Source organism: Camarhynchus parvulus, chromosome 4, assembly GCF_901933205.1.
Source record: "Camarhynchus parvulus chromosome 4, STF_HiC, whole genome shotgun sequence".
NCBI lineage: Eukaryota > Metazoa > Chordata > Aves > Passeriformes > Thraupidae > Camarhynchus > Camarhynchus parvulus.
In genome coordinates this window covers 3,304,829-3,322,231 of record NC_044574.1, presented here as the reverse complement: position 1 = coordinate 3,322,231, position 17,403 = coordinate 3,304,829, and the positions used below count along the sequence as shown (strand labels likewise).

The 17,403-nt window shown below is 48.8% G+C and overlaps 1 protein-coding gene across 5 annotated transcripts in view; it reads left to right on the top strand.

Moving 5' to 3' along the window:
• The window catches only part of RNF24 (ring finger protein 24), a 28,496-nt gene that overhangs the window by 10,321 nt on the left and 772 nt on the right, over nt 1-17,403 (top strand). For 3 of the 5 annotated variants that reach the window (XM_030947804.1, XM_030947806.1, XM_030947807.1), the window contains 4 exons: nt 7,716-7,865; nt 13,826-13,868; nt 14,226-14,267; nt 16,389-16,468. In XM_030947804.1, coding sequence (XP_030803664.1) covers nt 7,723-7,865; nt 13,826-13,868; nt 14,226-14,267; nt 16,389-16,468 — 308 coding nt within the window. In that variant the 5' untranslated portion in view covers nt 7,716-7,722. Of the gene's footprint in view, nt 1-5,140; nt 5,335-5,792; nt 6,392-7,715; nt 7,866-13,825; nt 13,869-14,225; nt 14,268-16,388; nt 16,469-17,403 lie in introns of those variants that run through there. The other 2 variants (XM_030947803.1, XM_030947805.1) reach the window with 2 other exon arrangements.

Genomic DNA, 17,403 nt, shown 5'->3' with positions numbered 1-17,403 from the left:
ATCCACAACCTCTCTAAACAACCTGTGCCAGTGCTTCACTAAGGAACCTTCATCTTCTGCACCCCACTAAAGTCAGGCCACAGTTCCTGGAGAATATGGAAAAAGGATGATATCCCATGGCATCACCCCTGGTGCTGAGGAGGAGATGCATTTGTTGGTTGGTGAATGTTTTTCTCCAAGCACCTCAGTTGGTTGTGCAAGTCTGGCTGTGGAAAAGTTCCATTTTCCATTCCCAACTAAATTTTGAGGGGTTTTTCATCCTTGCAGTCACCCTTCTTGTGCCAGTCCCATAGAAGTGAAGCAGTTTTTGTCCTGTTTCCATACAACTGCCAGGAGGTCTTTTTGCTGCACTCCGTAAAGTGTTGCAAAACCATTCCAGTCTCTGTTAGCAAGGGAGAAGGAATGATTAAAAAAAAATGCTCCCCTAAATCCCAGTACTTGAGTCAAAACCAGGAAAGGAGGGTGCACTGTCTGTGCAGCTCATTTTTTGGAAGTATTAGGAAAAATTGGAAACAGCAGTGACGTGGCATTGGTGTGAATTCCCAGCAGGCTGGGGTTTGGGATTGTCTGGGTTTCCCTGAAGCCTTTTTCAGGCTGTCAGGATTGTAAAATCCAAACCTGGCTGGATCAAAGGGGGGCTGGGGGAATGGCTGCTCCGTGGGATTTGTTTAGGGACTTTTTTCCCCAGTCTCCAGTCACCAGCTTTTTCACTCTTCTCCATCCAACTACCTCTTCTTCTTAATTTTTACCTCAAATATAAATGGTGCAATTAAAAGGGTCCATGGAGTGCATTCCTGAGGACTGAAACCCAGGATCCAGGAGCAGACAGCAGCAGCATAAAGAGGAATTCTTCCCTCTCTGGCCTCATGCTGCTTTTCCACCACAAGGCTTTACAGCCATCTGGATCCCCTTTCAGATTATGCCCCCCCTTCACAAAAATCCATAACCTAGCAACCTTATTTAGTGTCAGCTAGATCATTCTGCCTTCCTGTACCCAAATTGTGCTTGGCTCCTCCAGCTGCCTTTATAGGATGGCTGCTGGCAGCTGTGATCCCATCACGGGTTCAGGGTGCTCATCTCCAGCAGGGTTTTGTAGGATTATTGATCCCTGTGTGCTGCACTGATCATTATTTTTTTCTTCATTTCAGCTTAGGAAATGGGGGAAAAAGGCTTTTAGGAAGTTGTTTAATCCATCTGCTTCTTAGTAATAGAGTGGAGAGAGCAAGTTGCTCTTTGGCTCCATGGAAAGTGATTGGTTCTGGTTCAGCCTGAAGATTACTTGATCAAAGTGGGATTTTTTATTTTTTTTCTTCCAGTTGTGATATTTTGGGAGTCCCCATTGCTTCCCACAGCTCTGTGTCATCACCCAGGAATTTTCAAATTCTCTGGAGTGTTTAACACCAATTTCTCTGCTCTGACCCTTCAGCTGTGTAGGCTGAGTGTTTCTCATGGAGTTTCCAATTTGTGTTCCCCAAGGAACCTGTTCATTAAGGAACACTGTGAATGAGGAAAACCTACCACAAATGAAGGTGGGAGATTATTCCCACTTGCCTGTGCTCTTATTGCTCTTTTTGGGCTAAAATACACCCAGATTTAATAATGTTTGTCCCACCACCATCAGCCCATAAAGGGAAGTGATGGCTCCTGCCTCCTCTTTTCACCTCAGGAGTACAAAGAGGGCTGGGGGCAGGAGGAGGCAGCAGCACATCCTTTCCCACCACACTTTAGGGAGGAAGAGTGAGCTCACCAGGTCGTGACGTTGGAACTGCATGCCAGGAAAAGGGGGGGAAAAATAATTACAAATCCCCAAGGCCAAAGGGGAAAAATTCCTCAAGTGTTATTTCATCTCTGAGCAGTGAATGTAGCTGTCCTTGGGCAGCTCCTGTGAGCCTTTCTGATAGAGCTCTGCCAGCTCTGCTTCAAACCCTCCTGGGAAGTGATTCCCAACTCTTATCCCTGATGGGAGCTCAGGCAGGGCTCTCCTCCAAACTCTGCTTCCCCCTTCCTCCAGACTGTATTAAATTGTGCTATTGATTTTATTTTTTTTTCTATTTATTTTTGCCTGTTTTCCTGGAACTTGCAAAATCAGCCCTGAGCAAACCTCTGGTTTGCTTTTCCAACGGCGCCGGGAGAAAGAACTTGACTTTACAGAGGGTGATGGGAGCTGCAGCTGACCCATTTCTGCACGTTTCTCTGCCAGTGGTAGCAAAAACATTTTCCCACTTAAAGGTTCTCTTCAGTTTTAAAGTTCTGGGATTTATTGTTTCTTCAACTGCCTGGAATCAGAAGGACTTGCTGGAAATTGCAGCAGTACAGTCGTGCTGCCGGATGTTGCTTTCCTTAGACTTTCCTATTCTTTTTCCAATTGCTTTGTGGTGTTGTCACGTCACTTTCTGTGTCCCCTGCCCAGAGGCAGTGGAGAGGGTTAAGGTTTTGTGTTTGGTGTCAGCCAGCTGGGGAACACAGCCAGGAAATTTCCTGATTCCAGTTCAAAAAAAGCATCGGATCCGCTCTCAGGGAGGAGGGATCAAAGGTCCAAAGCCCTTTGTGCTTGGAGGTCAGTTTGGTTCCTTGGATGTCCAGGCACACAGCAAAAACCCACCAGCACCCCTGAGCCTGCAGGCAGCCAAAATGGGTGAAACAAATGGGTTTTTGTACTGTTTGACACCCAGAAGTTCTTTCTGTTGCTGTGATGGTGCTGCTTCACCCCAGCCAAGCTTTGGTGGATCATGGTACAACTCTGCCTGTGGTGTGAGGGACCTGTTGGGATGTTCCCTCTTCCCTGATCAATAACCCTGCCAAGCCTTGCACCATCCCTCACGCTCCTCCATTCCCTGCCAGGTTTGTGGAGTGAAGGATCTGGGCCAGGTCGGCTGCTCAGAGCTGGCACTGGATGTGGCATCCCCATGGTAGCACCGTAGCTCTTTGAAATTGCATCATGCCAAGAGGTTTTGTTCTCCCTCCATGCTCAATCCTGTTGTTCCTTGGTTTTGGACAGCAAAGGCCATCACTCCTGGCTGGAGCAGCACTGAGATTTCCCCCTGCTCCATGATCCAGCTGTGTGGCACCTCTGGGGCGATGGCAGTGCTGGTTTGGGGCTGGCTCTGCAGCTGCCTGTGATTTTCCCATCGCCACGCTGCAGATCCTGGCTCTGGACCAGCTCCAGAGACAGAGCTGGAGGAAATTCCTTCCAGCTGCTTGAGGTCAGGGCTTTGCTTTGCTTTTGGGGTCCACGAGGGGGATTTTTTGCCTGCAAGTTAAACGAGGGCATCTCTGGCTGCTGCCTCTTAACACCTGGAAGAATCTTTTTCTTTTAAATATTATCCTGTTAGTCATAGCCGTGAAATAACCTGCCTCTTGTAGAATCATTCCATGGAAGAATACCCTGCTTTGCAGCACAACTTGGGCTGTTTCAGAAAGGTCTTGTCAGCTGCTCCCAGTTTAACTTTCAACCAGTTAATAACGCTTTTGGTTAAACCTGTCTGAAACACGTTGCGAAACGCCTTTGAAACTCGAGACGCCGTTCACGCCCGCTTGAAACCTTTCCCATCGATAAAATATTCCAGCTTGGAGTTTGGCCACGGCTTAGCATTCACTTTTCCCTGAGATTCGTGATTTCAGGCCTGCCTGTGTCTGGCTCTGCTGGGTGTTTGAAGCTTCTGGAATGGGTTGGCTTTGCCAGCCTGGCCAGTGGGATGCCCAGACCACCAGCTCCATCCAGTTAATGGCTGAGGAGATTCAGGCTGAGTTTGCTTTGAACCCCTGTGGAGAAAGTTGTTTGTCTTGAAAACATAAAGTAAATCCCTCTAAAAACAGGAGTTTATTTACAACAGCAGAGGCAGAAGCCACTGCTCCACCCAGCATGTGGGCTGTATTTAGGTGTGAGGATGCACAGCACATGCATGGCCCCTTTATGCACTGATGTTATAAATAAATAATAATAAATTTTTTTTGAAAAAGGACAAGCAGCTCCTTTTAATAAGTAAAACCCCAAGAAGGAGCACACAGTTCCAATCCATGTGGCAAAGCAGCAGGAAAGCAAAAATCTGCAGCTTTCAGCCCATGGCATTCCTAAAAGTGGCATCCCTGGTGTCGCCTCCTGGCTTCAGGGAGCACAGCTCTGCCTCGCTCCCCTCCTCCTCCCTGCCTCAGTTTCTCTACCTGTGAGCCGACAATTGCATGCTTTATTAATCCCTGAGAGATCTCCTGAGGAACGTTCTGGGTACAAGGTTGGCCCCACGCATTAAGGGCTTGCTGTGGCTCTGATGGGGATTAATTTGGGACGTGGCTTGGTGAGGTTTACCTTTCACAGCCCAAGTGTAATCAAAGCCCTGCCACGCTGGAGCTCGCTGACCTGTGACACTCCCTTCCTTGGCTGCTCGATGGGCCATTAACCAGCACTTTGGCTTTTAATTAAAGCTGGGGTTTGTCCTCCTTGGAGAAATGTGGATGTGCTTGGCCCCACTTTGCTGAGTCATTGGAGGGTGTAAGGAAGGAGATGTGGAGCTCAGGTTGTTCTGCCATTTGTGCCTCTCTGCATCCCAGGACAAGGAACCATTGTTCTTTGCTATTTTTCACAGAATCATGGAATTACAGAATCATGGAGTTATTTGGGTTGGAAGGGACCTTAAAGCTCATCTCATTCCACCCCCTGCCATGAGCAGGGACACCTTGCACCTATCCCAGGTTGCTCCAAGCCTCATCCAAGCTGGTCTTGAACACTGCCAGGGATCCAGGGGCAGCCACAGCTTCTCTGGACAACCTGTGCCAGTGCCTCCTTTTCTATGTGCAGCCTGTGTCCCCCATCCCAGGGATTTCAGGGGCTTACTGGAGGCCATGGATGTCCCACAAGCATGATCTCCCTGCTCTGAGATGCCTTGACCATGGAGAGAGCAACAGGGAGGCTTTTGTTCTGCACCAGAAACTTTTCATCCTTCTTTATGGCTCCTTTTTTATTTCTTTTGGCTGCGCCCTTGCAAATCTGAAGCAGCTTAAAATACAGCTCCCTCCCCCCTACTCCCCTTAAAAAAAAAAAACAACCCCAAAGCTTGGCTGCTTGAAATCATCAGATTTCACTGGAGTCCTTTAAAGTTAACAGTTTCCTGGATCCTGGGCAGACTAACTGATTTTCCCCCTTTAACCTCCGTGTTTTTTGCTGTAACATTTCTCAGCTGTTGCAGCAGGAGGGCGGGAGGATCAGGGCAGCTCCAATGTGGAGAAGGTTATTTCACATACAGGGGTTGGATGAATCTGGTGTGGGATTCCCTGGTTTTGCGCCACAGGGGACAGAAGGGTTGTCCCCAGGAGGCTGAGCCCCCACGACATGGCTGGCAGGTAGGTCATGGCTGCATTCCTGACATTCTTTTGGGGCAAAATATTAGGGAAATGGTTCCATTGGAGGGGATAGTGGGGTGCTGGGGGTTGGTCTGAGCTCTGTTTCTGCTGACTGTTTATTTGCTGAGGGCTGTGATGGTTCCTAGTTGTGCTCAAGAATGTGGGGACTGCTGCAAGAGCAGCACAGCTCAGGTGCACACGAGCAAGAGGAATTTTTCTGGCTTGATGGGATTTGCTGCCTCAAATGCAGCCTTGGATGTTCCTTACCCACAGAATCTCTTAGTGGGATTGCTGAGAAGAGCATCACAAGTTAAAAGAGTTGGAAAGAAAAGCTACAGTCCAGTGCTGGTTGGTTTTGTTGCCTGTCCTCCAAGAGTTGTTTCTCCTTCCTTGCAAAAATTCACCTGGAGCTTTCCCAGACTGAGAGCATTTCTCTGGGGTGGCTGAGGAGCTGGAGGCAGCCAGCCTTGGCCAAAGGCAGTGATTATCAGCCCGAGGGTGAGGTGGGGCAGTGTCCTCCAGCTGAAACATCCTCATGCCCCAAGTGTGACCGAGGGGAGCCCCTGACCCATCCCAAATCCCTCTGACCCACAGGACTGAAACCCAAACCCAGCCCCGCGACTCCGAGCTGCGCATTAACTCTGCCAGAGCTGGGAACAAAGGTTTGGGGGCTGGATTGGGCTTTTTAAAATTGATTTGCAAAGCAAACCAGCTCAGCTGAGCGGAACAGGCGTCGGTGGAGGAGTGTGAGCTGCCTCCTGGGTGGTTGCTGGGCTATAAAATCCCATCCCCACCAGCGCTGGCAGGGGGATGTGCCGGCTCCCCGAGCTCTCGGAGCGTTTCCACGTTGGCCAGGAGAGGTTCTGAACATGCGTGGTGTTGGTCTCTGGAGGCTTTAATCAAATCCAGACTTTACCAGAAATCGACTCGAAACTTCCAGCAAGCTGAGGAAACTGAAAGCAGCCGGAGCAGGGAGGCTCCCGGGCGGGTGTTTGGGGCTGGCAGGGATGTTGCCTTCAGCAAGGGGACAGTCCCCGTGAGGCAGCCGGGATGAGAGGTGAGTCTGCTCCCTGTGGGAAGTCAGAGGAAAGCTCACAGGGTTTGGGAAAAAAAGGCTTTTCCTCAAGGGGGAAAGGAGATTTGGGAGTGAGGGTGCTGCTTGAGGGGACTCTCAGAGGACACTTGGATTTTGGAGCATCGCTCCCTGGCGTGTGTGGGTTCAGATCCTGCGGTTTCCCCGCCGTCTTCCCGCCCTGTGCAAAATGAGGAGCTGTGCAATTACTGCGCTGTGGAAAACTCCCTGCTCCAGGGGAGGGTTTTGTTATCCCTTGGTGATTTTATTTGGGAAACAGGGCTCAGACTGCAGGTACTTTCCTTGCTTGTAAAACTTCATCACACGTTGCTCTCCCGTGGGCAGGAGGGAAAACAAGGTGTATTTTTAACTTCCTTTTCTGAGCTAGGGGCAGGGGAACTTTGTGCCTGGTTGTGATCATCTGAGGGCAAATGGTTCAGAGAATGATAGGAAGATAAGAGATAATAAATAAGAGCAATTAAAATCCTGGGGGACAGGATTTGCTGAAATCGTTATCTCAGACAGCTGCTCGGGGTTTCATTGGGGCTCTCCAAGGGGAGGGAGGTTTTGGTCATGGGTCCCAGACGTGGGACATGACAGCCAAAATTGCTGCCTCTTCCTCTTGGCCGCCTCTCGCTGGTGCCTCGGGGCTTTCCTGGGGGGAAGGAGCCTGGGGCTGTGCTGAGGAATAAAGCTGAAAGCTGCAGAAGTGCTCTTAAACCACCAAACCTGTGTCTCAGATGGGAAAACAAACAAAGCCTCCTTTACAGAGTCTGTAGTTTCCCCATAATTCCTCTCAGCAGCGCTGCTGTGTGTCATGGGAATGTCCTTGTCCTCTTCCTTTTCATCTTTGATAATCTTGGTGGAAGATTTCTATGGAATGAGGAGTCAGTCTTAGAAACCACTGGAGGGGAAGGGAAGGCAAACTTGCTCCAAGGCTTCCTGGCTGCTTTCAGTATTTTTACCAAGTTACTGCAGGGTTTGAGGGATGCTGGCTGCAGCTGGGGCTGCTTGGATGCAATTCCCACCCTCCATCTCATCCAGTGGTTAACTTGGAAGGATGATGTGTGAAAGGAAAAGAGCTGGAGGAGAAACTCACAGTGGGAGAAGGAAAATCCCAGCCCCAGCTGATCCTGCCCTGCTTTGTTTTCAGGGTTACCAAGATGGGAACTTGGTTTTGGGCAAGGAGGAGGGGGATGATTGAGAAGTCATCTCCAACCCCCTCCACATCCATTCAAGGGGACCACTGGTCTGCAAAGTGCATCCCTAAGGAATGTCACATCCCTGTGTTTTCTCCCTGTCTCCACAGCCTACCCATGAGCTCAGACTTCCAGCATTACAGTTTCAGGATGCCGAACATCGGGTTCCAGAACCTTCCTCTCAACATATACATCGTGGTTTTCGGCACAGCCATCTTCGTCTTCATCCTCAGCTTGCTCTTCTGCTGCTACTTGATCAGGTAAGGGAATATTGTAAGGGAATGTTCCCCAAGAGCTTCCCTGCTTCCAGGCCCAGCACTGATCCCTCCATCCCAAAAAGAGGATGGCAGCACCTTATTTCCTTGGCAGCACCAATTTCCTTGGCACATCTTATGTCAACCTGATGTCCCTCAAAGTAATCACATTATCCACTTAAAACCAGGAGATACACATTTGCTACTAAAGGTCTGGAATTGTTGTCAGCTTGTCAGAAAACCTGGAAAGGGATGTTTCATGGTCCCTGCTTTCTGCTTAATGTTTCAACACATTTCCCTCTGTAATGAGTAACTCGTGTCCTGCGTGCCTAAGGAATGTTTAATACCTGCTCCGTTGCTTATTGAACACAAATTGCTCCTTCAACGGCACAGTTTGGAGATTAATGATGCAGAGTTGATGTGCTAATCTGAGCAATGGGGGAGCAGGATGGCAGGGTGAAAGGTTGTTCCTGTTTGGGGCTTGTTTTAATTATTTTATGGGCCATTGGGGAGATTGTTGGGCTGCTAACTGAGAGGAGAAACTCTTCCTGACAGAGGGAAAATGAGGCAAGTGGGGAAAAACCACAGTGCCTGAGAATTGAGGTGGTGATGGAGATGAGTTGTGCTGATAACCCAAGATGGGAGGAAGCTGTGCTTCAGTCTGTGTCTGGGAACAGAGGTGATCATTCTGCCAGCAATGGTACTCAAAATTCTGCATTCTCAGAGCTCTCCTCTCCAGCTTTTCCATCTCCTCTCCTTCCCCTCTGTCTTTCCAGCTGGCCCCAGCTCCCTGCAAGCTGTGCATCCATCACATCCCTTCCCTGTGTTCCTCACACCACAGCAGCCTCTCCTCACACCACAGCAGCCAGTCCCACCAGGTTATCTATCCAGAGGGTGTTGAAAATATTTTATCGTGCTCTTGCACACCAAGGAAACGAGATTTCAATGTCAACCTTCTAAATACTTGATAATTCCCACCCATTTTCAGTTCTGTATGAAGCAAAACCTCATCAAACATTCAGAGGAGCCCAAACCCAGGTTTACCAAGTGCTGATTTAGGCTACTTGGGCATCATATCTTAATTTTTTTTTCCCCATAATTATGAAAATTGTGTTTTGAATGTGTATGAAAATAGAGCAGATGTGTTCAGAGGGCTCAAGGACTTGTTTTGCTCAGGTGGAGCTCGAGTCTATACGGCTCACTTAGAAAATTGCAGAGGTGTTTGCACTTTGAGAGTATTTTCCTGGGCACTCGCTGGCTGTGTTATGCCCCAAAGAAGGCATAACAAGGAGTAATGTCTGGAAGGTCAAGCCAGAAAATCTTTAAATTTAGAAGCTGGAGGCGTGTTGTAAGAGAGAGAGGGTGAGTAACCGGTGAGAGAAGCCAGCAAGGAAGTGGCAAGTCCTCAGTCTCCTCACGCCTTTAAATCAAGACCAAGGACCTTTCTGGACCAGACATTTTGGCTCCTGTTCCTGAGGTGCTATTTAGCAACCCATGATAGATGTGGACTTGGATTAGGTCATCCAGTGATCCCTTTATAGCCCAAAACCCTAGAGAGACTCTACAAATGGCTCTTCAGCCCTCCTCCCTCAGCTCTTTTATTGGCAGAACAGAACCAAAACAGGATCCTCCAGCCCCCACTGGGGAGGGCTTTGCTGTGCTGTGGGTTTTAGTTGTGCCAGTGTCCCAGGAGCATCCACCTCCACGGAAGCTGCTCTGTAATCTCAGCTCATCTGGGATATAAAACTCTGAATTTTGGAAGCATTGTAGGTGGACAACAGGATGAGGACCACCCACCTGCAAGGGCAGAGAGACCGACAGAAGGACAGGGTGGTCCCTTCCAGAGCTCTGCTTCCATCTGTGGGGGTTCTTTGCAGGTAACAGCAGCTCCTGGCTTTCCCATAGGTGCAGCATCAGCACAGCCCTTCCTCTCCCTCCTTTCCCATGACTCCACATCTCCAAATATTTGGCAAACATCACCCTCAGGCTCTGGTTCTCATTTCCTGCTCTGGATCAGAGCAGCCCCTGCAGTTCTCCCCACATCCCCAGCTGAGGAGGCATCCAGAGTGTGGAAGAGCCAATATCAGGTGTATTCACCCCAAATCACCGAGCTGATGGCATTAAATAAAAGATGTGCTGGGGAAGGAGAGGACATGGGCTGTGCTTTGCAGCTGTGTCAATACAGGCTGTGCTGCCTGCTCCAAGGGAAGGAAAAGTGACATTTTTAATTGGATTGGCTCAAAACAGGAGTCCAGTTTCACAACAAAAATCATTATTGCCTGTGTATTGTTCAGGTGAACCTCGAGCTTTTCTGGTGCTGCAAACCACTCAGGTCAGAGCTCAGGTCCCTCCTGGCTGCTGCCTTTGCTCAGTAAAATTACAGATAAAAAAGGAAGAACAAGGAAATGAGATTTTGCAGGCAGCTGGTTTTGTCTGATCTCTGGTGAATTAATGAAAGTGATAAACTCATGTTGCCTTTGGTCCCATAAAACCCAGTCCAGAAGGATGCTGAGCTGAGCAGTGCCACCCCCACTGTGGGTCCATTCTGCAGCATCCTCTCTCTGTGCTTTGCTGTGGATCATGCAGGGCTCATCCCTGCCCAGCCTGGAGCAGCTCTGGGAGGCTCAGGGTACACAGCACCTAAAAAGTCTTTTTTTTATAGGATTGTTTCTTTCTGCATTCAGACCTGCCAGGATGCAACACAGTGGTTGAGTTTTGTGTTCAGAGAAAGGAACAGAGCTGGGGAAGGGTCTGGAGCCCCAGGAGCAGCTGAGGGAGCTGGAAAGGGGCTCAGCCTGGAGCAAAGGAGGCTCAGGGGGGACCTTGTGGCTCTGCACAGCTCCTGACAGGAGGGGACAGCCGGGGGGTCGGGCTCTGCTCCCAGGGAACAGGGACAGGAGCAGAGGGAATAGCCTCAAGTTGTGCCAGGGAAGAATTAATTTGGACATTGGGAAAATTTCTTCACCCAAATGATGGTCAGGCATTGGCACAGCTGCCTGGGGCACTGTTTGAGTCCCCATTCCTGGAGGGATTTAAAAGCCATGTGGATGTGGCACTTGGGGACATGCATTAGTGGTGGCCTTGGCAGTGCTGGGGGACTGGGTGATCTTAGAGAGCTTTTCCAACCCAAACAAATCTGTGATTCCATGAAGAGCCCAAGGAGCCTGGCTGAGCTGGGGACAGAACACAATGATGGGATAAAAAGCCTGTGCCCAGGGCCTTTCTCCTTCTCCTTTAAAGCGTCTAATATGGAAATCTCAGAAGTAAACCTGCAAAAAAATGTTCCTCTGCATTTTATCCCCGTAGTTGTTCACGTGCTGTAGGTGATTCAGTCAACCAGAGAAGCAGGGAGCTCCCACTCCTGCAGCAGAGATCCCAGAGCCCAGGAGAGGCAGTTGTTCCTTCAGGGAACAGGGTGACAGCACACAGGATCAGCAGCCAGGCACTGTGTGGTCCCTCATCTCGGGCAGACATCTGCCAGGAATTCCTGGGGAGTCACAGCACTTGACACGAGATGGATGGAGGGAATAACCCTTGCCAGGATCCGGGGTCTCCTCACACAGCTGCTCCAGGCCCCATCTGGCCCAGGATCCTGGCTCAGGGAGCAAGGAGGAGCAGGCTGAGCTCGCACGCTTCAGCACCAGATGTGCTCATGCTGCTCCCCAGAACCTCCAGGGAGGAGTTTGTATTTTTTTTTTTGAGAAAATCTCCCTGTCCAGCTCAGCACCAACCCAGGGCATTGCAGATCCCTGCTTCCTGGCACATCCACAGCCAGGTGGTCACTTCTTCCCCATCACTGGTCTGTGGAAACCCAGGGCACTGTGAATATTTCGCTGTCTGCTCTGGGGTGCCCTGACCCCCAGGGGAGCACTGACTTTGACTCTCACTCATGGAGAAAGTTTCCCAGAATTCAAGATAGACTGGAATCCACAAATGTGTGAAATAGATTATAGAGAGCAGTGTAGGTGCATCACTTGGTGAGAAATTGAGGTTTTGGGATTTTTAGTATGTTGTGGATGGCAGCAAGATGGAAGGCACAGGGTGTCATCCTGGGTTTCTTCTTCATGGTTCTTCTTCCTTCTTCTCCATGGGTTTGGGTGGCATTCTGTAATTGGGCAGAAAAGTGCTCATTGCAGCTCTTTGGGATCAGTTATTGGGTTAAAAGGGAAATAATCTAGGTGTCAGTTCTTAATTGGATAGTTTAGTCTTAAAAGATCTTGTAACAAGAGATTGTTGGCCATTTTGTGCCTTCTAATGAAAAGCTGCTGAACAGTAGTGAGACTGTTTTACTGATAAGAAATAATCAACACTGTCTCAAGTGCCTTCAAACCAGACCCAGAAAAACCAACAACTGGTACCCCCAGCACTGCTCCAAGGTGCTCCAGTGGCTTTGGCTCATGGGGGCCAAACCCTTGGTGGCCACTCAGTGCTCCATACAGAGGGAAGCTGCTTCCCATTCCAGGCCAGTTTTCCCTTCCTGTGTCTCCAGCCTGGCTCGTCCCCATCTGTGTTTCATAAGCGCCGGATCCCTGCGGCTCGGGCCGGTTTCATCCTGTTCCCTCCATTGTTCCTGCATCTTCTGCTCATGTTTCTGCTCAGGGTCACTGCCAGAGGGATGAGACCCCAGTCTCCTCCTCCTCCTCTTCCTCCTCCTCCTCCTCCTCCTCCCTGCCTGCTGCAGTGTTTTCCATAGTTCCGCAGGCGGGTTCCTGCCAGGCAGCAATGCTGGATGGCTCCCTGTGAAATTTGGCACTCAGGAGCTTTGTGCATCTCTCCCTGCAGCATTAAAGTGCATTTTTACCCATCTCTCACCTTCTAATGCCCACAACATTTTGGGGGAAGGTGTCAGACATAAGGAAATTTTTTTCCATCCCATTTTTAGAACTTCCCCCACTGCAGCGTGGCAGGGTTGGAAAATCCCCAGAAGCTCAGGTTGAAGCAGCCAGGGATTTCAGACAGCCCTCAAAAATATTTTTACAGAATAGAAATTCCAGGCAAGGGGGTTTCCCATCTAAAATCACTTGGGGCTGGTTGGGGAAAATATTCCTGTGGCTCTCCAAGCCCTGCAGCCACACATTGACTCTGTATTGAAAGTCCTTGGCCAACTCTTCAGCCCTGGGGACTTCCCTCCTGAGTTTTCCAAGCACTTTATTAAATGCCATGTCTGGTAATGAGAGGCAATATTGGTTATTTTAATTTTAAGTGTATTTATTTTAGGAGCATAATGGGTTTCTCCAGCCAGCAGATGCCTGTGGAGTGCTCTGCTGGCTCTGACTCTGGAGAGGGGAGGCTGGGGAGGGAAGGGATGGAACCAGCACTTTGCTTGTGGCCTAAAATTCCTGCTGGACTTGCCACTGCAGCAGGTGTTCTTGGAACAGGCCCATCCCATTCATCTCCATCCCTCACTTTGCTCCAGGAGTGGATGTGGTTTGATTGATCTTAGAATTGAGGATAAAGCTGAGTTTGAGGAACCCAGTGCAACATGATGGAGGCTTTGGTGGGAAAACCTCCGGGCAGGGTTTCCTTCCCTGTCCCTGCTGGAGTGGGAGCAGGGCTTTCCTCAGCTCTGAACCCCCATGCCTTGAAAAATGGTGCTGCATTCAGTGTTGGAGCTGTTGCCAGCAAAAGGGTTGGAAACTGAGGGATTCATGGCACACTGTGATTTCCTCACCCACTTTTTCTGGTCTTAACTATGTGGTTGATGTGTGCTTGGAAGATCAGGGAGGTCAGAGGAGGGATAAGGCAGGAGTTGTGTGCTTTGGGATGGAGACATTGCCCTGCCAGCGACAGGGAAAGCTGGATGTTGCCTAAACGTGTCATTTCCTGTGGCCATTCTCATTTCTGAAATAAAAAAATGTAAAATGTAACATGTTAAAGCTGGAAAGGAGGGAAGTGGAATGTTTGAGGTATTACAATAATCCTGATTTTTTTGCCTGACCTCACGTTTCTCCCTGGTTTCATTGCAGGCTCAGGCATCAGGCACACAAAGAGCTTTATGCCTACAAACAGGTGAGATGATCCTCTAACTTTTTTTTTCCTTTCCCTTCTCCCTAGTGCCAAATCCATCCATTTTCCTCTCCTTGGGAGGTTTCTGGCCCTGTCCCTGCTGATTTTATTGTCCCCTACCAGCTGGGCCCCCCAGGACCATCCCTCACCTGCTCATCCCTGAGTCTCCCAGTTTTCCACTGAGGTCCTGAGCAGTGGGAACATCTCCAGCTCTGGAGCACCCCAACCTCTCCAGCCTGACCCACTGCACAGCAGTGATGCCATCACTCCCCTAGTCACCAAACGTAGATTTTGTGGAATCTGGATTTGCTCCCAGGGTTGGATCTGGCTCTGTTCTGACCCCAGCTCTTTGCCTTGCAGGTCATACTCAAGGAGAAGGTGAAGGAGCTGAACCTCCATGAGGTGAGCACATCCTGGGGCAGCAAAAGCTTCCTCTCCCTCCTCTTCCTCACCCTGGGGAAGGGGGCAAACCCTCAAATTCAGCTCCCCTGGGAGCAGAGCATGCAGCCAGCTGGGCTTTGGAAATGGGGAAAGATCCTTTGCAAAAGTCTGGATGAAACCCTCTCCCTTCTCCTGGCTCCCCTTGGCTTTTCCTGCATCTTTATTGTTATTTATTGTGTTCTTCTTATCACAGTGATAAGAAGCTGTGGATAAGGGGAGGCCAAGGCAGTCTGGGCCGTGTATAAACAGTGTCCCTGAGCAGGGACGTCCCCTCTGGGGTGTGACAATGCCCAGCACAGCCCTGGGCAGGGAAATCAGGATAAACACGCTCCCCCAGCTCCTGCAAGAGGCAGGTCCCTCCTCCCTCCCCGCCCCCCGAGGGCTCAAACACCTTCCTTTATCTCCATGGCCTTCCAGGCTTTTTGGGGCTGAGCGTTTCTATTCACAGCTCATTTTTCCTGATGAATTTGAGCAGGAATGTGCTGAAATCCCAATCAAAGCACGGCCTGGATTGATTTATTCCTCTGGAGATAACAAAAATGCCCACCCACATCCAGGCATGAGGCTGCTCATCTGCTCAGCACCAGCTCCAGTTGTTTCTAAACCACTATTTATTTCATTTTATTTTATTTTAATCCTCTGAGCAGAGCCCATCCCACGTTTTATCCTGAGCCTCCACTCCCCACAGCCCCCAGGGTAAATCCCAAGGGCCCCGGGGTTGTGAGCAGTCCCTGTTCCAGGCCCCTATTTCTGATCCACTCCCTTTAAACCGACCTGCAGCAGATTTTTGTCGGCACACAGGCTTCAAAGCACTTCCTGGGGTGAGAAATGGGCTGGAGGAGGGATTTGGGAATGTGCCAGAGCCAGGAATGGCCTCAATAAGCTCAGCCCTCCTCCTCCACCTCTGTTCCCAGCTGTCTGCAGCTCTCCCAGCTTTTGGAGAGGACGAGGCCTCTGTGGGGAAGAAGACAGAGCTGTTCAAGCTCTTTCCTGGGATTTGGAAAAGCCTGGAAGGGTTTAGCTCAAACAAAAAAAAATCCCATTTGGGGCATTTGTACTTTGGCATTTGCAGGCAGGTTTTCTGGAAAGCAGAGAAGAGGGTGGGAATTTTCCAACAGGATGGGGCGGCTGCCCAGAGCTCTGTGGAGGGAAAGCTCCCACCCAGCCCTTCCCTCCCTGCCTCTGCCTCTGGTTTTCCCCTTTTCCCATCATTCTGCCTCTCCCAGGCCCTGGGGGAGCTCAGGATTTGTGTTCCTCAGGGGGTGACCCCAACAGCTGCACTGAGAGATCCCAGGCCAGGGAGGCCAGGAAAACCACCCAGGAATATCCAAAACCCCCTGGGATATCCAAAATGAGTCAGGAGGAATTGGCTGTGAGGGTGAAGGAGGTTTTGGCTGAGAAAACAGCCAGCAGCTTTCCCAGCCCTGAGACAGGCATGGCAACAATCCCATTGCTTTTCCTTTTCCCAGAGGTGTCCCTGTGGATGCAGCTCAGTCCCAGGGAGCAGGCAGCAGTGTGGATCCATCCCCTGCACCCTAAAACCTCAAACACATCCCAGTTTTGGGGCTGTTCCCTTGTGGATCCATCCCCTGCACCCTAAAACCTCAAACACATCCCAGTTTTGGGGCTGTTCCCTTGTGGATCCATCCCCTGCACCCTAAAACCTCAAACACATCCCAGCTCTGGGGCTGTTCCCGGAGGCTCCATGATCTCTTCCAGCAGGAAAGGAAGACCCGAGCCTCAGCTTGTGATCCTGGAGCTTGGGCAGCAAAATTTGGGAAGGCTTTAGGGGAAATTTCATTCCTGTGAGGGTGGGGAGGTCCTGCACGAGTTTTCCAGAGCAGCTGTGGCTGCCCTTGGATTCCTGGCAGTGTCCAAGGCCAGGCTGGATGGGCCTTGGAGCACCCTGGGACGGTGGGAGGTGTCCCTGCCTATGGCGGGGGGGGTGGCACTGGATGGTTTTTAAAGTCCTTTCCAACCCAACCCATTCCATAATTCCATGGTTTCAGCCATCTGGTAGTTTTTATTTACAAAGGTTGCTCCCTGAGCACTGACATTCCCTGTGCATCCCACCCCCTGCAGATCTGTGCCGTGTGCCTGGAGGAGTTCAAGCCCAAGGATGAGCTGGGGATCTGTCCCTGCAAACATGCCTTCCACAGGAAGTAAGTGTGGGCAGGAGGGGCAGGAGAAGGGAAAAAGGGGCAAAAAAGGAGAAGGGAAAAGCCCCTTTGGATCACCTGGGAGCAGCTGCAAAACCGAGTGACAGTTTGGGGAGCTGGGGTGGGATTTGTAGGATGCCCCGTGCTGAGACTGCACTTGGCCTTGGTGATCCTCATGGATCCCTTCCAAGCCAATCTGTAATTCCATGAAAAATGTAAAAATATATATCTTATATTGGTGTGATTTATATAAAGCAAACCTGCTAAAAATAATAATAATAATAATTATTACTATTACTATTATTATTATTTTATGTAATATTCCATATGCTAAAACTACAGCATATCCTACTATATGTTACAGATATTTTTATATTCTCTGTATGTTTATTATATACATTATATAGATTTATAACATTTATATTTATATTTATATTTATATTTTTACATATTTATACATTTGTATATACACTATACTGTATATACTGCATATACTATATAAAACTATATCTAATATATAATATATATTACATAGTATATATAATATATATTATGTGTATATTAAATGTGTGTATATATACATTTATATATACACTATGCTATATATACTGGATATACTATCTAAAACTATAATATATATTACATTATATATATTATAATATATAACATAATATATAATTATATATAATACATAACATCCATAATAGTATGATTATATCAGTTATTTACATTATTTTTATTTTTGTTTATCCATACACATTATATACATGCTTGTGGATTATTGGTATATTATTTATAGATTCTGTGTTTATAATTTCACAGACACCTTTTATGTATATATTTTGGTAAATTTTTGATAGGTGTATGCATTTTTATATCCCTATTATAAAAACATAAATATTAATATGAATATAAATATAAAATTATATATTATATAA